This window comes from Aotus nancymaae, unplaced genomic scaffold, assembly GCF_030222135.1.
Source record: "Aotus nancymaae isolate 86718 unplaced genomic scaffold, 86718_ANA_hifiasm-v0.15.2.pri h1tg000039l, whole genome shotgun sequence".
In the NCBI taxonomy this organism is placed as follows: domain Eukaryota; kingdom Metazoa; phylum Chordata; class Mammalia; order Primates; family Aotidae; genus Aotus; species Aotus nancymaae.
Genome location: NW_026988453.1, coordinates 5,590,896 through 5,614,539, shown reverse-complemented (window position 1 = coordinate 5,614,539; position 23,644 = coordinate 5,590,896). Strand labels below are relative to the sequence as shown.

The 23,644-nt window shown below is 39.9% G+C and overlaps 1 protein-coding gene and 1 pseudogene across 9 annotated transcripts in view; both read right to left on the bottom strand.

Moving 5' to 3' along the window:
- PPP1R12B (protein phosphatase 1 regulatory subunit 12B) overlaps nucleotides 1–23,644 on the bottom strand; it is a 250,173-nt gene that overhangs the window by 151,881 nt on the left and 74,648 nt on the right. For 5 of the 9 annotated variants that reach the window (XM_012459462.3, XM_012459464.3, XM_012459460.3 and 2 more), the window contains exons 4-13: nucleotides 23,402–23,561; nucleotides 21,956–22,100; nucleotides 20,385–20,459; nucleotides 18,504–18,583; nucleotides 17,705–17,844; nucleotides 14,239–14,351; nucleotides 10,894–11,097; nucleotides 7,774–7,856; nucleotides 6,003–6,128; nucleotides 3,348–3,530 (exon numbers count right to left, since the gene is read on the bottom strand). In XM_012459462.3, coding sequence (XP_012314885.1) covers nucleotides 3,348–3,530; nucleotides 6,003–6,128; nucleotides 7,774–7,856; nucleotides 10,894–11,097; nucleotides 14,239–14,351; nucleotides 17,705–17,844; nucleotides 18,504–18,583; nucleotides 20,385–20,459; nucleotides 21,956–22,100; nucleotides 23,402–23,561 — 1,309 coding nt within the window. Of the gene's footprint in view, nucleotides 1–3,347; nucleotides 3,531–5,434; nucleotides 5,476–6,002; nucleotides 6,129–7,773; nucleotides 7,857–10,893; nucleotides 11,098–14,238; nucleotides 14,352–17,704; nucleotides 17,845–18,503; nucleotides 18,584–20,384; nucleotides 20,460–21,955; nucleotides 22,101–23,401; nucleotides 23,562–23,644 lie in introns of those variants that run through there. The other 4 variants (XM_012459467.3, XM_012459465.3, XM_012459466.3 and 1 more) reach the window with 2 other exon arrangements.
- On the bottom strand, nucleotides 9,135–10,885 carry LOC105722176 (peptidyl-prolyl cis-trans isomerase FKBP8-like; annotated as a pseudogene).

Sequence of the window (23,644 nt, the reverse complement as noted above, 5' to 3'; positions counted from 1 at the left end):
TATCATTTGTGATGTCACAGCTGTTGCTGGGGTAACAGAGATCCAAAATTGATACAGACATGGAGAAAGCAATGAAAAGCACAAATATTAAAAATCTATTTTTTTCACCTACTCACAATTATTACCTGTGAAATGTTCACAGGTAGCTGTAAGCTTACTTCCAAATAATCACATTACAAGCTTGAAAAAAATAATCAAAATATAAAAACCTAAATATGGTACCTAGACACAAATATAAAAACAGAATATTTTAAAAGATAGAGGTAGTAGCTAAAAAACACAAGTTACTTCTACAGAAGCAATTAATAAGAAAAAAGGTGAAATTTTATAGTCATTTTATTTTTATTTTTTTATAGTCATTTTTTAAATTAAAAAAGTAAAGGCAAAAAATTCCTCAGACTTACCAGATACGAGTCTATAGGAAGTACTAATAACTTAGCTAGACACACAGCTATAAAAAATTACACTTAACCAAACCTTACATGAAGTTCTTTTTAGGTTAATAACATGTTTTGGTCTCACTGTAATTTCTTATGCTGTTGAAATAAATGCCCAGGATTTAATTTTATTAAATTACATAATAGGAATTTTACTATTACTTTAATATGCAGTGTAATTTTATAAGTAGATTGTTAGAATAAGAAGAGTCCTAGAGCAGAGATCAGAGGATATACAATGGAGTAGAATAAATACAGGCTTTGGAAATACTTGAGGCTACATTTAAGCAAATGTACCTTCTCTGATCTCTTCTTCATCGATAAAATAGAGATAATGGCACCTTAAAATACAGGGTTCTTGTAATGATTAAATAATGTCTGTAGAACACCTAAAATAGTGCCTGGAATAAAATATAAACTCAGCAGAAACAAACAGTGACAAAATAGATAAGAGTTTTGAAATGGACAAATCTAGGTTCAAATCCTACCTCAGTTCCTCACTAGCCATGTGACCTTCGGCAGATGATTAACCTTTTGGTCTGAGTTTCCTCATCTATAAAATAATACTTCATATAATAGGGGGCTCATTATAAGACAATAAATGATATATGTATGCGTGAGACAGCTAGTTGTCTAACCTACATCCATTGTCCCTCTTCTTTATGAACTGAATGCCTATATTATTGAGGGCACCAATGTACCCAGTTAAAAATCCACACTTCTCGGCTGGGTGTGGTGGCTCACACCTATAATCCCAGCACTCTGGGAGGCCGAGGTGGGTGGGTCACCTGAGGTCGGGAGTTCGAGACCAGCCTAACCAACATGGAGAAAACCCATCTCTACTAAAAATACAAAAATTAGCTGGGCATGGTGGCGCAGGCCTGTAATCCCAGGTACTCAGGTGGCTGAGGCAGGAGAATCGCTTGAACCTGGGAGGCAGAGGCTGCACTGAGTCGAGATCGGCCACTACACTCCAGCTTAGGCAACAAGAGTGAAACTCTGTCTTAAAAGAAAAAAAACACAGAAAAACAAAAACAAAAAACCCATACTTCTCAGTCTCCTGGCCACTAGACGTATCCAATGAGACATATGCAGGCAACTAGTACTACTGGGAAAATTCTCAGTTCAGCGGCATTCTTTTTTTATCTGCTTCCCCCTTTCCTCCTTCTTCCTTAGAGTACAGCCATGATGGCTAGAGGTCCAGGAGTTATTCTGGACCATGGGGCAACCCATGGAAATGGCAGCCATGATGCAAGACCTGTGGAGCAGAAAGAACCTGGATCCTTTAATGACTGTGGAGCTACTAAGCCAGCTCTGCATATTTCTGGATTTTCTTAAGTGCAAAAAACCAAAACAAAACAAAAAATCTTTAACTTATTTAAGCCACTACTATTTAGATTTATCATTACATGTGAGCAAACTAAACCCCGATAGAATTTTTATATAATACCTAACCAAATGCCTGTCACATCATAGGGTCCAACAAATTGCAGCTGGAATTATTTTCTCTCAGTTGCAGCTTTATTTTCCCCCAGACAGTTTCACTCTGTCTTCCAGGCTGGAGTGCAGTGATGCAATCTTGGCTCACTGCAACCTCTGCCTCTTGGGTTCAAGCGATTCTCCTGCCTCAGCCTCCTGAGTAGCTGGGATTACAGGCACCTGCCACTGTGCCCGGCCAATTTTTTTGTATTTTTAGTAGAGGCAGGGTTTCACAATCTTAGTCAGGCTGGTCTTGAACTCCTGACCTTATAATCCACCCACCTTGGCCTCCCAAAGTGCTGGGATTACAGGCATGAGCCACCACGTCCAGCCCAGTTGCAGCTCTTAATAGTTACAGTAATATATATATAAAATTATGAGACTTGTAATATATATATATAATTACATACATAATATATAATTACATATAAAATAATGTATATTATATATGTCAAATATAATAGTAATATAGTAACAATAATCTCTCTGTGTTTCTTCATCTATGGTGATAATAATTAACATGTCTATGCAACTGGATTATTATGGGACCTAATAAATTTACCCATAATTATACAGTATTATTAATAATCCATCATAAACCCTTCCCTCCTGGCTGAATTAATGATCATCACTTATTTTAGGGAAATAAATCTAGTAAACTGACAAATATCAATCAAGCAGCACCAACACTGGCATTCTTCCAACAACACTATCATTAAGATTTTTTTCATTTTCTTTATCAGTTGTAAACACAGACCCAAAAAAAGGAGACTCTTTGCCACCACACATAAAGGATTAAAAGCCACAGTTAAAACGATAGTGAAAGTCCTAATATACTTTCACAGTGACTCTCTACCATGGTATCCCTTAGATGAACTAGAAACCAAGAAGATACTGCCCCCAGAACACAGTTTAGACAAGCACAAATCTCTCCCTTCTTACAGTGTGTCCAGCAAAATGCTCTTGTTGGCTGGGAGTTTTCAGAAGGCTATCACAGGCTTTTGGAAAATGAGCTAGCTTTCTTTCTGATTTGGGTTTGTATGCCATTTAAAAGACTAAATACAAGAGATTCCTATTACAATTACTGGAAAATTAATAGAAGTAAAATATGAAAATATTTTCAATATTTAATTTACCACAATGGTATGACCCTTAAATTGTAATCACAACTGGTAAGGTTGTTGAGAGATGAAATCAGTCATCTTAAGCTGATGTCCAAACACCAAGTACAATTCCCTTCAATTATTCAATATGCAACTGTTGACTGGCTAATAAAAGTCAAAGCAAAAACATCCTCATTAAATTTCAGTCATTTTCTCAGGAATTCTAACTTGTTTCTATAGTGATAATGTCTCTTTGGTTCAAATTTCATGTGTTTTCAGAGGCATTAACTTTGATGAATGCAACTCAAATGGCTCCAAGAAGCCTTACCTGCCATGATGTACAGATGCAGTAGTGTTTGCACTGATTGGTGCAGGGCAAGAAGAGGCAGGTTGCCACTGGCTGCCCTGAGAGGTAGATGAACCAATGGTAATGGGTGAGGTAGCAGGAGATGAATTGCGATTGGCTGAAATGTAGGGACTTGTGGGGTCACTACTTCTACCAAATGAAGCACTGCAAAACAGCACACAGTCACTTTCTTCAGGACATGCTGCTCACCCACCATTTCCCAGCACCACCTTCCCACCCAGATTGTGCACTTAAAAGGAATATAGACTAAAGAAAGGGTATGACAACTGGAAAGTGAAGTGATCAACTCCAGCTAGAGCTGAGTCACTGGCAGCAGCAAGTAGGCAATCATCAAAAGAATGAAGGAATCATCACTCTTTGAAGGATGGTCTTTTTGGTCAATCATCCAAAAGAGTGAAGGAACATGGAGGAAGACAGATGATACTGAATGAGGGAAAGCAGGAAAGTAGATTTTATGATAAGAGGAGAGGCTAAGAAAGGGAATAATAGGAAATAGGATAATTTTATTAGAGCAAATAATTCCCAACAAACCCAAGGCAAATAATCATGCAACCCCAAATGTCTACCTGATATAGAATTAGCACTGTAAACGCTGAAGACAGACCAGAGAATTTGGAGAGGTTGTGGAGTAGAAATTTAAACTTTAAAGGTGGAAAAGAGTAAAGAATCTCTGTGAAAAAAATGACTTTGAGAACTGCAGTTATTCAGCCTAAAGCAAAATTGCTTTTGGGAGGATTTAAAGTTTTAATTCTAGAAAGTAATACTGTATGAGCAATAAAAGGCAACTTTTATTTGTTTCAATTAAAGACGGGTAAGAACCATCTCACTTGCAGCAAAAAATTATTTGGGTTCAAATTTTAAAAATATTTCTTGACTATAATAGAAATGAGACACTTGAGGGGATAACCAAAAAAAGCTATAAAGCTTTCCTTGGAAAAGAAGTATTTTAATATGGGCCATATGAAAGGAATTTCTGCCTAAACACAAGAGATGAACTAGAAAATGGAATGTGTACGAAGGTTTGGCATAGCTGGGAAATGACAAATTTCTCCTCACACTTGCTCTTTTAAATGGTGATGGCATATGATTCTTTCCTTTTAAAAAGATCACAAGATAGGCTTTTAAAAAATTAAAAAGTGCTTTAGGGTTACAGGAGAAGAGCTTTGGAAATCCCAGGTATGAAGCAAGTTGTAGATCTTTTCCTCAAAAAGTGCTCACATCATTAAGCATGGTTTTGATCCTAGAGGCAACCCTTCCCTTCACTGTTCACCATAACTTTGCCAAACTACATCTATCAAACCAAATGCCTCTCAACCAATTTGCTGATTATTTGAATCACAAAAATCAAAAACTTCACCACAGAATAACTCCATGCCTGGAAATTAAATGCCAGCTTTCTCTCTTCCCTTGATCTAGAACGTTATTTTCTTAGAAAAGTTTTCTTGACCTTGGACCCAACCATAAGGAATAATAATGCATCTAGGAAGACCAAGGCCTTAGCCATTAAGACAAATAGGTGACAGCCTCATAAAGCAAGAAACACCTCTTTTGTATAATGAAGCATCAGTGAGATCATCAAACTTTCATACTTCCAAAGTTGAGCCCTTTCTTATAGAATGTATCTACAGAACTGAAGAACATTAAAAGGCAACAGTGGCTGTGTGTTTTATAGCTATTTCCCATGTTCCAACATTGACAAGTCTTCTTGTCAAGTGGAAATAAGTGTTGATTCCAAAGAGTTAATCTGCACATCTAGTCTATGGCCAGGGCCTGTTTCTAAGGTAGCCAACCAATTATCTAAAAAACCTAAGGCTATGGTGTGAGGAGACAGTGGGAGGGGTTAAGTGGAAGTGAAGAAAGAATTCAAAGTAAGCAATAAAAAACAGATTCTTCCACATTAGCAGCAAAGTTCAAATTAAAATATTAATTAAGTATATTTTGTAGCTTAATGGCTCTGGCAAAGGTGCTTGGTTTGCTGGCTAGTATGTGGCAAAGAAAATAATTGCAGAAAAGGGAATATAAATGAGAAAAGAAGGAAACCCATGTACCTTCTCTGCACGAAACTTGCGAGTTTCACATCTTGATGGATCTGAGGGCCATTAAAGTCATAAGAAAAAAAAACAACTCAAGTCCCTAAATTAACAGGCTTCAGTATGAAACTTTGTTAATGCAATAGAAAACTGTCCCCATTTCCCACCCCTCACCACCCTACAGTGTCCCTCCCTTCCTCCTCCCAAAAATATCACATGGGATGAGAACTACTCTACTTCAGAAAAGGGGGAACCGGGTACAGGACAAGGATAACTTAAATTCAGTCTTGCTCAGAGATTACTGAAAGTCCCTTCTGACTGAAAATTTTAATAAGACAGAGAGGATGAAATATAAAGCCAGATCTGTAGTAAGAACCTGAAATTAGCTTACTTTAATTCAATTATTAAGAGAATAAATTAATTTTATTTTTAAATTCTTCAAGATGTTAATTCTAAGAAATCTAAAAGTAATTCATTTTGATTTATTTCTATGGTGTTAATTGGACATAAAAAGGCATGCAATTATTACCCATATTCCCATGGCTAGAGTGAAAGAAACATCTTCCACCCCCTTTGAGCCTGGTACCTTTTCAAGTAGGTTGATACATAGGTGGAGGGAGCAATTGTCTGTGGGGTTTCATTTCCCTTTGCTTCATCCCTCCATAGCTGCCGGGTATAGGAGCCACTCCTCACTAGATTAACAGCTGATTCTCTGTAGAAGCATGAAAGAAAAGCAAAACACTGATTCCTACCACCAGTTTTGTCCATGATACAATACAGAGAGAGAAGAGCAAGACAGGCAAACTATAACATGGCTAACAGACACATTTTTCAGGTGATTCTGTTTTAGATACCTGTTTTCTATACAGAATAGAAGTATTACTGTCTGCTTTCTTTTATCAACTTTGAACCAATTAATTTCAACAGGTACCAAAGTCCTCATGTCAAAGGTCTCTAACCCTTTTGTAATGAGAAGTCACTTTTGATCCTTATTTAAAAAGCGCTTTGCGGCTGGGCATGGTAGTTCACAATTCCAGCACTTTGAGAGGCCAAGACAGGCAGATCACTTGAGGTCAGGAGTTTGAGACCAGCCTGGCCAACATGGTGAAACCCCATCTCTACTAAAAATACAAAAAAATTAGCCAGGCATGGTGGCACGTGCTTGTACTCAGGAGGCTGAGGCATGAGAAGCGCTTGAACCCAGGAAGCAGAGGCTGCAACAAGCTGAGATCATGCCGCTGCGCTCCAGCCTGGGTGACAGAGTGAGACTGTTTCAAAAATAAAGGAAAAAAAGTGTGTTGCAATTTGTCCCAGTAGTAGGTGGCTTTTAAGTTAAGCAGAGAAGGAAATGATGGGGGAAGATGAAGAAGTCTGTTACCAAGAAAAAAGGTTACTACAGAAGGGGAAAGGGAAGGAAGACTTGCTGGAAGCCTCTTTAGCATTATAAATGAAAAGGTATCCAGGAAAGTGCTGCAGTAGGATTTTTGATCCACAGTTGGTAAGTCAGGGTCTTTGTTACAAAAGCTATGGGTCTCCATGCTTCACAAGGTTCTCTAGCACAATCCTTCTCAAACATTAATTGTATTAATATTTCAATAACCCAGGAAATTTCATTAAAATGCAGATTCTAATTCTGTAGGTCTGGAGTAGGACCTGAGATTCTGCAGTCCTAACAAGCACCCAGGCTAGGAGCAGTGGTTCACGCCTACAGTCCCAGCACTTTGAGAAGGCAAGTCAGGAGGACTGCTTGAGGCCTGGAGTTTGAGACTACCCTGGGAAACATAGCAAAACCCTGTTACTATTAAAAACATTTTCTTTAATAAAAATAAAATGTACCTGGGTGATGCCAATGCTGCTGGCTAAGGTTTGAGATCATGTTTTGCCCTGAGATGCAGCAATACTTCAAAATTCCTATGTTTATTTTAACTAATTAGGAAGACTTTAATTTTACCTTCTGACAAATTAGAATTTGGTCAATTTAATTAAATAACATTATTTTAGTGTTTACTATGTGTTAGGCACTGTGCTAGGAACTAGGGGTCCTTGAGAAACCAGACAGACACAGACCCTACCTTTACAGAGCCTGCTGGAGGATTAAAACTAATCTATGTATGGAAAAATCAGGGAAGACTTCCTAAAGACAGTAATGTCTAAGCTGGAGTTAGAATTTGAAGAATAAAGAACTGGCATAGCAAGGATATAAGAGTTGAGAGGCGTTCTAAGCAGAAGGAACAAACAATTCATAATGTGGTAAGGCCACCTGAGGGAAAAAAAGCAGAAGAGTAATGGCCAGGAGATGACCATAATGAGCAGACCTAAGAGGACGAGAACCATCTTTTGCCCGATGTTAGGATTACCTGTTCTCCTTTTCTTCAATGTCACTTGTGCTATTGAGCTTCCGGGGTGCTAGTGAACTAATATAGCTTTTGTTTTCTCTCTCCTGTAAAATAAAAACAAGTAAAGCACAAGAAAGGTACAATACTGGCACAGTGTAAAACATTTTGAGTAAAAAAGCAGAACTTAATATACCTATATAATTTTATTTCTGGATCCAACACTAATTCTATTTTGAGTGGTATTTACAAAAGGTTAGCTTTCAAAAGCCTATTCCTCACTTTCTTCCATTAACAAAACAGTATGAAGGGAAATAATTCTCATGGGAAAGTCAGGATGAGCAAATAAAGAAAACAGTAGCACAAATTACACAAAGCACTAGCTATGCCAAGAGAGGAGGAGAGCCTTTGAAAAGCCACAAACAGAAAGCTCCACTCTAATATTCCTGACGAAATAAGATTTATGTAGTCCCCAGTACATCTTTTCCTTGAAATACAGCTTCCTTAGGACTATGTACAATAAGTATGCTGCAGAGTTAATCCAACCAATATGCCTCATCTCTTTGAGTAGTCTCCAGAAATATAAAGCAAGAGGACTGTGATTACAAGATGTGACCCCAGAGAAAAGCACTAAGAGAGTCCTATAAAATCTGGAACTAAAAAGGGGAGAAAATAAAAATTTACCTATCTTGAATGAATACACAAACTATTTGTGAAGTTAGCTTAACCATAGTTTCCATATTAATGAAAGAATGACAAGTTAAAATTTTTTTTTCTAAGTACTAATTTGCCTGAGCTTTATTTGGACTCAAAGCCCAGGTAAGGGAGCTTTGCTTCTAAACATCAGAAGAAGTTTCCTTCAGGAGAACATCTTAGGCCATATTAAATTTTTTTTTTTTTTGAGACAGGGTCTCACTCTGTCACCCAGGCTGGAGTGCAATGGCCTGGTCTTGGCTCACTGCAACCTCTGCCTCCCCAGGTTCAAATGATTCTTGTGCCTCAACCTCCTGAGTAGCTGGGATTACAGGCACATGCCAACATGCCTGGCTAATTTTTGTATTTTTACTAGAGACGGACTTCCACCATGTTGACCAGGCTGGTCTCAAACTCTTGACTTCAAGTGATTCACCCACCTCAGCCTCCCAAAGTGCTGGGATTACAGGCGTGAACCACCGCACCCAGCCTTTTTTTTTTTTTTGCAGGGTGGGAGGCTTTATTTCATGTGGCGGGGAGAGAGCCTGTGCAGGACAGGTGGGGCAGGTGGGGCAGGCGGGGCAGGCGGGGCAGGTGGGGCTGCCCCCAAGCCTATTGAGGAGAAACTGAGGCCAGCCCCAGCAGAGACCTAGCCCAGCGCGAGGAGGGCTGGGAGGAAACTGGGTCTGAAGGAATGAGGGCCCCCTTCCTCTAGGCTTTCCTCCTAGAGGGCCTCGGTCTCTCCTCTGGTTGGGCTGCATGACCCCCAATCATTGCTGCCCCCAACCCGGAGGAGGAGGAGGCCAGACCAGGGAGGGCAGTGGACAGAGAGTCTGGGGGAGTTAGGGAGCACAGGGCAGGGTCCATGGTGTGCAGAGGGGGTGGCGTCCACCTGGGCAGTCAATTTCCGGCAGCGATGACGACGTCACACCCCCTAAGGCAACAGCAGTCGCCCCAAACAGCCACTTCCATGGGACTGACCAGGCACCCTTGCCAGGGCACTTGGTGGGGAGCTGGCTGGGGTTGCCCAGCATTTTCCAGTATAGGGCAGTCTCCGTGCTCCACTGTGCCACGTGCTTCTTCACCAGCTTCAAGAGCTCTGTGTGGATCGTCTTGTTGGAAGGTTCCAGCTTCAGGGCCGCCCTCAGGATGGGGATGGCCTCACTGTACTCGCCCTGCTAGGCCTTTTTGTGAAAGATAGCCCTGATGTTGTCTGGATGGTGTTCCAGCATGAGGCTGCGGGAGTGCAGGGCTGTGCAGTAGTGGTCAAGGTTCAGCTGCGACGCCACCAGGTTGTTCAGACGCTTCACCTTCAACCACAGAAGCTGCTCCTCCTCTTCGAATGTCATATCCACTTTGGCACTGGAGGTGATAGCCTTGATAGCGAGGTCATAGGAGTTGGTGGCCAGAAAAAGTCCTCCTGCTGATAGTGGGCGTTGCTGCACTCCTGCTTCTGGCTGGCCAGAGCCATGCACTCCTGCCCCGTGAGCATCTCCACATCAGGCCCATCCATGGCCGTCTTCGGGGTCACCTCCAGGCACAGGGCTGCGTATGTATGGGCTCCTCTGCCCTGGGGGCCATAGCAGTACTTGGAGTCTGCAGAGACGATGGCCCTCTCCCCTACATCCCTGAGTGAGATACTAAGATCCAGGGCCTGGATGACTCCACAGTCACTCAGGGAACACCAGCTCTGGCTCCTCCAGCACCAGTGTGCTGTTCTCTCACAATATGCAGATGCACGGTCACTACCTGGCCCTTGACTGGGCAGCTACAACCTGGCAGCCCTGGGACCAGTGTCTTCTTCCTCAACAGCGGGTTCCCTAGGATGTCCAGCCACTCTTCTGGGACAGGAGAAGGGGCAGGCTCAGGCTCCACGGCAGTGAGGAACTCTCAGGTCGGGGGCCCCAGGCTGCTCAGCCTCCTCTACTGGGTCATCTTCCTCCTCCTCTTCTTTGCCCTCTGAATCCTCGACCCCTCCCAGCACCATGAAGTCCTCAAGTGGTCGGACCCTGGCAGGAGGCAGGAGGCGCGGTGGGGATAGGGGGTGGTGGGGGCTCAGAGGGTTCAGCACAGGATGCCGTGCTGCTGGGGTTACAAGAATTGGCCCTCTGGCTCCAGGACACCCGCCTAGGGTCCTTCCTGCACCCTCCTCCACCATATTAAAATTTTTATGTTTCTGATCCATTTTTTGCTTTAGGTAAGAGAGCAAGGAAGAATGAACAAACCAAAAGGAAAAGCTATTTTTAAAGCTTTTTTTTCTTTTTTGGCCAAGCACATAATAGCAAGCAAATAGCTAACTGATTAACCATCAGTGTGCCTGTCTCCCCTTAAAGGCTTTGCATTTCCAAAATCAAATTAAGGACTAGAAAATATTTTCATTTTTCCTAAGACTGAATTTTCATTGGGAAAAAAAGTGCCTTGGAATTCCCCCTTACCCTACCCAAACTGCACCTTATCTTTGTTGTCCAGCAGAGCAGAAATCCGAGGGCTTGAAGAAGAGCGGTAGACGGAAGAGCCTCGGTCCCTTAGAGGTTCCCTGGAATTGGCCACCTCACTCAGCATGTTGTGGCTGCCAGTTTTTCTCAGTCCCAATCTCCATGAAGAAGGAGATTCATCTTTGGGCTCTTCCAGCTTGTTAAAAAGGCCAGAAGAGAACTATGAAAGAAGCAAATAAAAGAAAAGAAAAAGAAAGGCTCTGATGATTCTTAGCCTATTTGCCTTTTCCACACTTAACTAAGTTCAGAGAGGCAACATAAGGTAGCTAGGAAGAATAAATACATAGCAGGCTTTCTGCCAATGTTCCCTTCCTCGCCCAGCAAACCCTAATAAACTCTCCAGGCTCTTTCTTCCTAAGTCAAAAATACCCTGTGATTCTTCACACAGTGCTCCTACCTGACAAAGTTGTTCTGAGAAATTAAACATCATTTGCTATCCCTGTGCAATTAATACTGACATGGAACACCAGAAGATTGTATTCCAGTTATATACCTTCTTCTAACTCACTGTGGAACTGAAAATAAGATACTTTACTTCTCTAGGTCTCAACATGCTCATCTGTAAAATAACAATAATGAGCTTAATCCCTCCTTATAATATGTGGAGACTGGAAAAAATGAGACCAGCTAATTTATCTTTTCTTTTTCTTTTTGAAGTAGGGTCTCACTCTGTCACCCAGGCTGGAAGGCAGTGGCCTAATCAGGGCTCACTGCAGCCTTGACCTCCTGGGCTCAACTGATCCTCCCACCTCAGCCCACTGAGTAGCTGGGACTACCAGCATGTACCACCATGCCCAGTTAATTTTCTCTAAATTTTAGTAGAGACAAGGTCTCCTTATATTGCCTAGGCTGGTCTCAAACTCCTAAACTCAAGCAATCCTCCCACCTCAGCTTCCCAAAGTGCTGTGATTACAGGCATGAGCCCATGCCCAGCCAGGAACAAGCTAATTTATAAATACATTTTAAGGTACTATGATAAAATGATTTAAGTTAACACTGATAAAGATTCTAGAAGCCACTCCACTCAAATTCTAATTCCTAATTTCAAGAAAATTTATTTGCTCTAGAGTAGCAGTTCAGAGAACTTTAGATTTCACTGACCAGGAAAAAAAAAAAAAAGAAGAGGTCAAAGGGTTACTATGTTTTTATCTTTTAAATTAAATTTTGCCAAAAGAGAACAATATTCTGAAAGATGTTTTCTTTTTGAACAACTCATCATCACCACTATTTCCTTAAAAATGAAATTTTAACATCAGAAAAGAAAGCTTTATGGAAAGCTTACATTGTCCTTAATTATCTCATTTTGCCATAAACTAGGGAAACATCATAGACTAGCATTAGGCCAAGGACCTGCACTTTGGGGTACAACTAATCTTTGGAACACAAGCCAACAGACCCTTCCTGAGGTCCAGGACCTTTTCAAGAAGACTTAGGCCTTTCTTCTAATACAAGGCTACCTTTACAGCCTGATACAGTGAAACATCAATAAAAATATTAAATCACTCATCTTGAACTCACATATAGATTTTCTCTTTTCATCAGTCATCTGAATGTACACATTTATGTACTCCTTCCAACTTCAGGGCTTCAATAATGTCAGCTTTTAACAAGCTACCCTGATTCTAAGGGGGAAAATGCCTTTCCCAGCATCATTTTAGTGAAGTAGAGAGTGAGAGTGAGAGTGAGAGTGAGAGAGTGAGAGAGAGAGAGAGAGAGAGAGTGTGTGTGTGTGTGTGTGTGTGTGTTTTGAGACAGGGTTTCACTCTATTGCCCAGGCTGAAGTGCAATGGAACAATCACAGCTCACTGCAGCCTTGACCTCCTAGGCTCAAGTGATCCTCCTACGTCAGCTTCCCAGTCCTAAGTTGCTGGGACTACAGGTGTGTGACACCACGCCTGGCTAATTTTTTTACTGTTTGTAAAGATGAGGTTTTCCCATGTTGCCCAAACTGGTCCCCAACTCCTGGGTTCAAGTGATTTGCCCATGTTGGCCTCCCAAAGTGCTGAGAATGTATGTGTGAGCCACTGTACCCTGCCTAATTTAGCATTTTTTCTATTGAAAACAGTAGTAAATCTAGGCATCCTTAGAAGCAGTGACAGTATATGAGGTACAACTAAATGACTGAATAATGAGTGAGAATTATATTTATTCAAAACCCCTTTAATTATTCACAATGAAGCTTCTAGGGATAAGTAGCTAGGCCTTTGTTCTCTCATTTCCACAAGAATACCATAAGCCCATCTTTCCAATTCATAAAGTGCTAAGAAGATCAATAAGTTCATACCTATACAACCACAGGGCTTTTTCAATAGCTTCATTCCAAAGAACTCAAATCAATTCTTAACCTCAAAAGGAATTTTATACTTTATAAAGCAGGGTCATCATTCAACTCAGTCTCACTGACTAGAAGCCTACAGATTCTCAGAGGCCTGCACAAAGTTATAGAAGGAGGTGCCTCTGGTATTTCAACAAATTATTTCTACCTCTGCCCTCTACTCATCATAAGGTATAAAGACTTTACTCATGAAAGTAAAGTCTTGCCCCCCGCTCAGGGGGTATTAAAAAAAATAAATTAAAAAATAAAAAAAAGAAAGTAAAGTCTTAAAGGAGAATTAGAAAAAGAAGAATAACCATCAAAACAATGAATGTTGGATGCTAGATATCTTCTAGCCCAGCCCACACTTTACATGTAGGCATCTTAACTTTAGATACAAAGAAAATAGGCAAATGACAAAATCTCTTTGGTCTCAGACTACTCTCTCTTACATTATCTTAACACATGGTAGCCAAATTTGATCTTACAGATTTTTGGGGGCAATGTTACAGGTTGAAAGTTCATGTCCTCCCAAAATTCATATATTGAAGCACTTATTCCCAATGTGACTATATTTGGAGATAGGGTCTGTGAGAAGTAAAGAAGTTTAAACAAGGTCAAAAGGGTGAGGCCCTAATCCAATAGAGCTGGCTGGTTACCTTATAAGAAGAGAGACACCAGAGCTCCTTCTCTCTGCCATGTTAGGACATAGCAAGAAGGTGGTTATATTCATGTCAGGAAGAGGGCCCTCACCAGGAACTGAATTGGCTGGTACCTTGATCTGAGACTTCCCAGCCTCTAGAACTGTGAGAAATACATTTCTGTTGTTTAAGCCACCCAGCCTGTGTTTTTTGTTATGAGAGCAGACTATGACAGGCAAGAATATATTTTTATTATTTTGCAAGAATGTAAATTTAAGGCCTTTCTAGGTGTGTGCTACTGCAGTAGGGTGAAATATGATTCCCAAATTAAGTCAAAAGTACTCACCCTCCTAGCAGAAGAGGAAGAGAAGGTATTTTGAGCTGGTGCTGGTATCTGCTCCATGACACTACTCTTGCTTTCAGAGTTGGAATGGTTGACAAAGGCTTCCGTCTTTTTATCTGTTATTTAAGACAAGAGAAGTAACAAGTACTACTATAAACATCTTACCTTTGTGTCTATGTCCTTTTCTGCTAATAGAAAAGGTTTGCCCATTATCCAAACAGATTATTAAGGCCTTGTAATGCTTGGATGTAAACTAACATAAGACGTCTTGTAACTGTTGGCAGAAGAAAATAAGCTCAATGTTATTTCCATCTTGGTAGGTTCCAAGTCCAACTTTCAGACAAAAACTGAAAACTATCTCCACTTATTATATCATATATAAAATTATCTATAGGGATCTCATCCTTTTCTACAGTTTTACCTTTCATTTCTTATGCAGATAATTTCCACTGGGTTCCTACTACTACTTTGAGGAGTCCCAGATCAAAGTCCAGATCTTATGCATTCCACTTGCCAGCTATGAAACCTAATTCACCTACCCTCCTACAGTGTCAATTTCCCATTCTAAAAAGTGGTGTTAATAGTATATACCTCAGAGTATGCCTGTGAGAATGAAATAAAAATGTTAAAGTATGGTGCAAAGTAAAAAGCACCACACTTTTAAAGTTTTATTGTAATTCCCTGAACTAGATGCAATGTTTCTTACTAGTAAATACCCTTGACTGAACTTATATTTCTCATGTGACATGTATTTTATTCATATATACTCCTTTCTATTCCCTGACTAGATACATTCAACAAAAAATATTTAATAAATGTGAATTGTCTGTTATGTTCCAGGCATTGAGCTGAGACCTGGGAGTTCAATAATAAACCCAGAGTTCCCAGACAAAATGATGAGTGCTACAGCAGAGTTAAGGAGGCAGTGCTAGGATAGAAGAACAGTAAGGTGGCCCATTTCCTTTCAGCTTCCTGTACCAGAACAACTTTTTCAATCTGCTGGATCCTATAGTCCTACAGAAATCACTCAACAAGCATTTATGGCCTGAAATGAATTTAGGCATAAATTGTACAAACAAATGTTCAGGAGCAGGAAAGCTCGGGGCATGTTTGAGGAAATTAAGCAGTCCAGCTTGGCCAAAATATGTCCTTATCTATGTACAGCATTGGAAAGGTAAGCTGGAGCTAGATTATGAAAAGTCCTGAAGGCCAGAGCATGAGGCTTGGGGTTTATTTACTCTGTAGGCAAAGATAGAGTGAGGGAAGTAGTCATAGGTTTACATAGAGGTGTAGCATAATCAAAAGGGTACTGTGGATGTTTATACCAATAGCAATATGAAAACGGACAAGAGAGAACAAGAGATCTGAGGCGGGCCGGGTGCGATGGCTCACGAGGTCAAGAGATCGAGACCATCCTGGTCAACAAGGTGAAACCACATCTCTACTAAAAAATACAAAAATTAGCTGGGCATGGTGGCGCACGCCTGTAGTCCCAGCTACTCGGGAGGCTGAGGTAGGAGAATTGCTTGAACCCAGGAGGCAGAGGTTGCGGTGAGCCGAGATCGCGCCATTGCACTCCAGCCTGGGTAACAAGAGCGAAACTCCGTCTCAAAAAAAAAAAAAAAAGAGATCTGAGGCAAGGGTACAAATCACAAAGCAATGACAGTAGTTCAGGCAGCTCCCTCCCATTTTTCTCATACCTTAGCCACTAACAAAAGTGATCTAGCATAGCGCAAGTTCAGATATTTGTTCCAAATACTTGAAGGCTAGAATATGTAAGTTCTTAATAAATAATCAAATATCAAAAAGATGCACATTTATAAATTCTGACAGGTACTATAATGGCATTTCCAGAGCAAACTGTGATGACTAACAATAGAAGATCAAGTCTCAATGAATAAAAAGTCATCTCCTACACCGTAAACTTAGCTGGTGCCTGTCTTCTCTATAGAACTGATGGTTCTCTACCTTCCTTTGGTGACTGACATTCAATGAGCCTCAGAGACTGAGACATTAAGAAGGGGAGTATTCTCCTATAATGGAGAGAAATCATATCAGAAAAGCCAGACTGCATCAGGAGCCGGTGCCCAGACAACAGAGTAAGTTAAATATCTTCATTATGGGTAGATGAGCCACGGCAGAGTTCAGAGGAAAGCACAGACTCCATTATAAACTCAATGTGACCCTTTCCCCTCTATCAGAAACATTTCATCTTATCATGGACTCCAGTCTGGAGGGATAATATGGTAGTGAACGTGGGGCATAGGTACACTGTAAAATCTTAGTTTATCATTAGCTTCCAATTATCTATGAGAACTATTTCTGTTGCAGTTGAACCTCTATTCAGTAAAAGCCTGTATTCTTTTCTCAGTGTTTGCCTGACTATAAATCAAAACCTGTGGATTATTTTATAGCTTCTTGGTCTGACCACATTCAACACTTCACTTTCACTGTTGGGATTCCTGTCTTGTCAAACAATAAACTTAAGAAGCTCTAGGGCTAGGCATGGTGGCTCACGCCTGTAACCCTAGCACTTTGGGAGGCTGAGACAGATGGATCATTTGAGGTCAGGAGTTTGAGACCAGCCTAGCCAACACAGTAAAACCCTGTCTCTACTAAAAATACTAAAATTAGCTGGGTGTGATGGCGCGCACCTGTAGTCCCAGCTACTGGGGCAGCTGAGGCACGAGGATAGTTTGGGCATGGCAGGTGGAGGTTGCAGTGAGCCGAGATCATACCACTGCACTCCAGCCTGGGCAAGAGTGAGACTCTGTCTCAAAAAAAAAACACACATACAAAAAAACCCTCTCTATATAAGGTATATGTTATCAATAGCCATAAAGGTAAATATGATTTTGTTCCTTCCTCATTCCCCAACTCAAATAATGAGGGGGAAAAAGATTTTAGAATTCTGTTTAGGGACTCAACGCAAACCTGAGAATTAAATGCAAGTATTCACCAGTTGGTTTGACCCTAAGAGCTTCTGCAAGAGCTCATCTTCTTTGCCTCTCAGCACACTGACATTTTGGAATCTGGCCTCTATGCCATCTACCAAACTGGGGTAAGGACAGTTGGATCCCTCACATAAGTATTATTATTTTTTTCTTTTTTAATTTTTTTGTAGAGACAGGGTCTTGCTATGTTGCCCAAGCTGGTCTTGAACTCCTGACTTTAAGCAAGCCACCCTGCTTGGCCTCCCAAAATGTTGAGGCACTGTACCCGGCCTTCACCTAAGAATTCTTTGTGTACCTTATTATATGGCTACACAGGAATCAGCAGATATAGTCTAACATAGCTTACAGTTTTTTATATCAGCTGGTCACCAGCAATTTGATCTCTTATCCTTGAAAACTAAACTTCAAACTCCCTTTGGAGTCCTGTGAGGTGCTCCAAAGGTGCTCTCTGACAAGGAGTAATCTCCTTATACTATGGAAATAGAGGATCTTTACTATGAACACCTTTGTATTACCTGCCTCCTTCTCAGTTTCTGACTCAGAAGCTTCATCTTCACCTTCCTCCTCCTCTGAGCTGGAGCTACTAGATTCTTTGTTTTCTTCCCCGGTTTCTTGGGACTTAGGAGTCTCCTCCTCATAGAGCATCTTCTCTTTGCTAAATTAAAGATGACAACTTGAGTGTAATTCAGAAGTGATAATCAGGTATAACAAAGGGAACAAGTCTATAAACCTATACGTGGAAACAATAACAGAAGCACATTCAAATTCTTCTCTACATCTGTGTGTTCTTCTGAACCCTTCATTTTTGCAGACTAAGATTTAGTATTTGACTACAGAGCGTGACTCAAGGAAATCTGGCCTGTTTAACACACAGAAAAAAAGAAGAGCTATGAATTTTGATAATGGTGGATACATATTCAAAAAATCATTTAACAAATGTTTACTGAGTACTTATTACATGCCAGGAATCATGCTAGGCACTGGTATAGTCATAAACAAAATAGACATTGTCTCTTGAGTTCATGAAACTTACAGTAAGTAAAGGCAGAAGCTGAGATTAAGAACACCTAAGCCAGGATTTTAAAATAGTGCACACAGTCTCAATTAATTTTGAAGTTTAAAACACAGTCAACCATCCTTAGTATCCCCCTCACATATCAATGCCACTCTCTTGCCCCACAAACTTTCCCACAAGTTTATAGATCATTTGGCTAAATACAAACACAGAGTTTCTTCACTTTATACATTCTGAAGTTAAGTATGTGAATGACACAGAGCAAAACTCATCCCATTCCTTAAACCTACAAATCTTACTTCTTAAAGAGTCCACTCTGCATCTTGCTGTTCAGGTCTGACTCAATGAGTTTATTCCGTGTCTCCTTTTCACTTCGAAGCTGGAAATGGAGAAAACAGAGAGAAAAGGGAAGAAGTTGACTACTGGTGAAAAATCATCAGTATTGAGAACCAAAATGGTACTGTCATTCTGAAGAAAACAGGACCAACACCAAAGAGGTAGAGAGGAACCTAAGAAAAAGAGAAACATATCAGCTGGGTCTCCTTAGATGATGGAACTCATCCAAGATAGAATAGAAAAGCCATGGTGTTAAGAGCTTCAATAAAACTGCTCCTATCAAATATCCAAGCCCAATCTTCAATAAAAGCCTAGATTCTGAAGGATAAAAAGCCAGAAGGAATCTGAAAGAATTCTTTATGATTCATATACTGAAATAAGTTGGCAACATTTCTAAAGAAAACACAGGTACCAAATGGGAAAGAAGCCCTTGGAGAAAATGGTCTGCTATTTAGATGCATGCTCTAGACAAGATGTATTTATATCCCTGGAACTCCAAGTTATGCAGAGGGCAAAGATAAGTACCACTCCCACTGGTGTAGAAATATTATTTCATGAATAATACTATTGATGTTCAAAAACCTAACCATGCTAGGTAGAGAATACACAGGAACTCTCTATTTTTGCAAATTCCATGTGAGCCTAAACTTATTTCAGAATAAAAAGTTTTAAAAATTACAAGAACCTCACTGTGCAAAGTATACATCTTATCATTAGGAAGGCTGTTGCTGCTAAATAACAGCATTGACACTATATTTGAAAATCCTGGTTTCAGTGATCCTGATTGCTCAACAAAGTGAACAAAATGAACTTTAAGTTGTGTTTGTCTGAGCTTTATATATGTGACTTCCCCACTGAGCCTTAAAATAACTAGAATCTTCACTTTACCATTCCAGACATAATACTGAACACAATAGAGGTTAGGTATGGTTGATCTGTTCCATCATTGAGCTATGCAGTTCTTTGATTCAGAACTGCTGTTTCCCACATCTGTCCTAAACTTTAGTTTACATTACCTGAGTGACAGCAAGTATAAAGGAAAAAAAAATGCCATTGACTTTTTTGCCCCTAATGTCCCACCCTAATATCATTGATCTTTATTATCCTCAAATATTATCCTCAAATATTGATCTGCTTTATGAGTAAAAAATATGACTTCTTCACTTTTCATCTGCATATTGGGTGGGCTTTCCATGCTGCAGTTTGAACACAAATACCATACTTAAGTAGTTCTCTTGTATAGCACTAATTAAGCCAAAGGTACGCATGACCAAACAATAAAAGATTTAAAATGAAGAGCAGAGAAAAGAGAACTGAATTCTGGATGTTTCATAAAACTGAAATAAGTATGAATCACTGACCAAATACTCCCCTATATCAAATGACGGTTTTAGTATTGTGTGTTTCCTTATTTTTTAAGAAAGAAATATATTCCTCTCTGTAATCAATGTACTTAAATTAAGATAGCCTTTTAGTCAAGAAAAAAAAAGTCATGAGGTGTCCTCCACTCTGGTACTTTCTATTTTGAAAAACCTCTGATTTGAACATATCACATTCATTTTCTAGAACTCAAGGGTAATTATTAGTTTTTTTGTTACTATTTTAACTTTCAACTCCTTGAAGGCTATCTTCTTATAAAGAGCAAAAAACCTGAACAATAATGGTTTCTGGGATACATTTTTCTAACAGACTGTTTACGTTCCTGAAGGAAACAACAAACATTTCTGGAAGGCAGATATGTCCATTTCAACTCTCAGCAGACATAACTGAAACAAGTGATTAAGATACTTGGTGTGAACTGCAAACTATTAGAAAAGTTTTGAAAGCACCAATCAAAGACTTACCACATTCTGCTTCTTCTGGAGCATCTCCAAATGTTCCACAAGACCCTCATCAGCCACATCAAATGGTGTCTGGCCCTGGCAGAGAAAAGGGACACCATGACTGATAGAAAACAGAAGAAGCAATCACGTGACTTTATCAAGGAACTATTCAATAGTCACTTTTTGCCTTTGACTCCAATAATAGCCACTCCTAAACTAATCTACCACACATTAATGATAACAGCTTCATCTATCACAGAGGACACAGAACAAGAAACACCAAATTCTTTAAATATAGAGTTCGTACAACAGTATTGAGGAAATAGCACCATTTCTAATCCTCACTGTCATTTGGCAAATAATAAAGTGAAATCCCTACTTGTATCTGTTCTAAGATGGTCTTAATTGCTATGATAAATTCCATAAAGGACTCTTCAAAACTGCAGAGAGAGGTTCAGGGCACATGCGTAATAAAGATTAAATCATAGGAATCATCTTCCATTCATTCATTCATTCATTCAATCATTCAGATAGGGTTTCACCTTGTTGGCCAGGATGGTCTTGATCTCTCCTGACCTCGTGATCTGCCCACCTCGGCCTCCCAAAGTGCTGGGATTACAGGTGTGAACCACCGCACCCAGTTGAATCACCTTCCTTTAAGTGAGAGGAGGACTGACAAGAAAGTTACCTCTATTAGGAGCCATCAGCATAATTAAGAACCCTGACCCATAGTCTGAGAATGAAACATGGGTTCAGGAGAGATGTGAAGCAGATAAGAATATCTACTAATTAAAAGGCCATATCTCTGTACTCCTTGAAAATCAGTATATTTATGGGCTGGGCACAGTGGCTCACACCTGTAATCCCAACACTTTGGGATTATTCAACTCAATATTCACTTTTTGCCTTTAATTTCAATAATAGCTGCTTCCCTAACTAGTCTACCATACATTATGATAATACCTTTATCTATCACAGATGACACATAATGAAAAACACCAAATCCTTTAAACAGAGTTTGGAATTACAAGTGGCAAGCCAGGGGAATAACTTGAGCCCAGGAGTTTGGGACCAGCTGGGAAACCGGTGAGACCCCATGTCTACAAAAAAAAATTTTCTAATTTTAATTAAAATAAAATCAGTAGACATAGGGGATAGGTGTTCCAGAGCTTCTAAGTTGTTTGAAGTGAGGCTGAATAACACTATTTTCTGTCAAACTCAAGGATCTGTCATTATAACATTTTAATGACTCATATAAATACAATAACAATAAAATCTTTCATACCTCACCACAGACAGTAATATTAGGCTCCTCAAAGCTCATTTTTTGCCAAGAACAAATATATATTTTTTTCCTGTTTTAGAGGCTTGAACATAAAATCAGAAGGTCCATGGGATTTTATTTTGAATAACAAACATAACTCTGTGTTAATAGGGCCAGAGGCAGGGTAGTGGAAGGTAACATCATAGCTACCAATGATGTATATTTCACCAGAACAGTCAGGCTGCCATTGAATAGAGATGTTAAGCCTTTTATTCTAGAAACCCAGCCATCAATCTCATTGTTCTTTTAGAGGTTCAGGCTCACTAACCAGTTTGTTTCGAATATCCATGTCACAGAGTGCTTCTGCCAGGATGGAGCAAGCCTCCTTCACTCCCCAGTGTGCAGCAGCATGGAGGGGAGTCCAGCCATCATAATCCTGAACATTGAGTTCATAGCCAGCCTGAATTAAAAGTCTAAAAAGAAAACCCAAAACGGGACATGTATCTCCTTTATATTACAGTTTTCTGGCAAGTAAACTCTTACCTAATTGATATTTCAGGTTTTGGCCCTGAATCACAGGAGTCTTAATGATTACTTCTGCCCTCTAAGGCACAGTTTGGGTTTCATAGTTACTACTTTGTGTACCAATCATAGATAACCTTTACCAATCTTCTCAAAAAAGTCATATTTCCTAGGCATATCCGTGTTACACCACACAAGGGGAGTATACAGAAAGGTATGTACCTAAGATTAACCGAAGCGTAATTCAATTAGCCAAATCACATAACTCTTAAAGGTACATTTTCCATTTTCCAGTGCAGGGAGGAAGTAACATATAAAAATGAAGACTCTAATAGGCTGTGGTCATTCTATCTATCTGTAATAGTGACAACAATAAAAATAAAGTTTACAAAAATAAAATAAAATGAAGACTCAATTCTCTTTAGGGTATTTTCCCAACTAGCTTTCTGGTTGGTCTTTCTAGGATACTATATTTATTATAAACCCACATACCTCCAATTTCTTGCTAACTATAAAGCTATAATTTAACTTGTATGCATGGAAGAGAAAATATTTGACTCCTGAAGACCCAAACTACATTGGGCCCTTATGGATAGCACTCTCAGGCAGAAATGGAGCACCAAAACACTGCTATACCTACTAGAAACCCCCTATTAGGTGAAATATAAAATACTAGAAGAGTCCAGTTAACAACTGCACATATAATGCCTTTGGCAGCCCATGTATTTGGGAAAGCCTGTCAACATTAAGTACCAATAGCTATCTAAAGCATGTATGGATGTAAGGAAAAATGGAACAGAGAGTAGTAGAGTCCAAATCCTTCATATATGTTTGACTATCCTGTGCCAGCTGGACACTGCATACTCAAGATTTATATAATTAATCTAATGACACCAAAGAAATTATATAAGTCAAAAGGGAACAAATGATCACAAGTATTATAGGTCACAAGAAGAGGTAGTTGCAGGGATGTTAATGGCAAATCATGGAACTGGAAGAAGTCACCTTCTAGGACAGTGTACCTCAACTCTGTTTCACATCATACATGTCAGTGAGAAGCTAGAGGAATGGTAGGAGGGAGGGATACAACCCATGGATGAATACCAGCAAAATGTGAGAAAAGTCTGCACAGTGAGGAAACCAACAAAAAAGGAAACACACCATAGCAGAAAATTTAATTCAGCCTCTGCTTCTAAAAGCTATTTCATCTTCTCCCAGTGAACCACTCCTGATTGATATAAATGGACAATACCTGAGGACTTCAGAGTAGCCCTTGGCAGCAGCCACATGAAGGGCCGTAGCCCCTGAGCGAGCCTGCCTTACATCCTCTATTTTCCCACTGTTGAGCCACTGGCGGGCATCCTGCAACATCTGCTGCTCTTCTTCTTTTCTTGACTGCTCTAGATCAACTCCTACAGAAACCAGATACCAGAGAGCCAGGATTACTAAAGCTCCACTTAAGTTTGACAGGTTATTTTCCTTAGATTAAAGCACA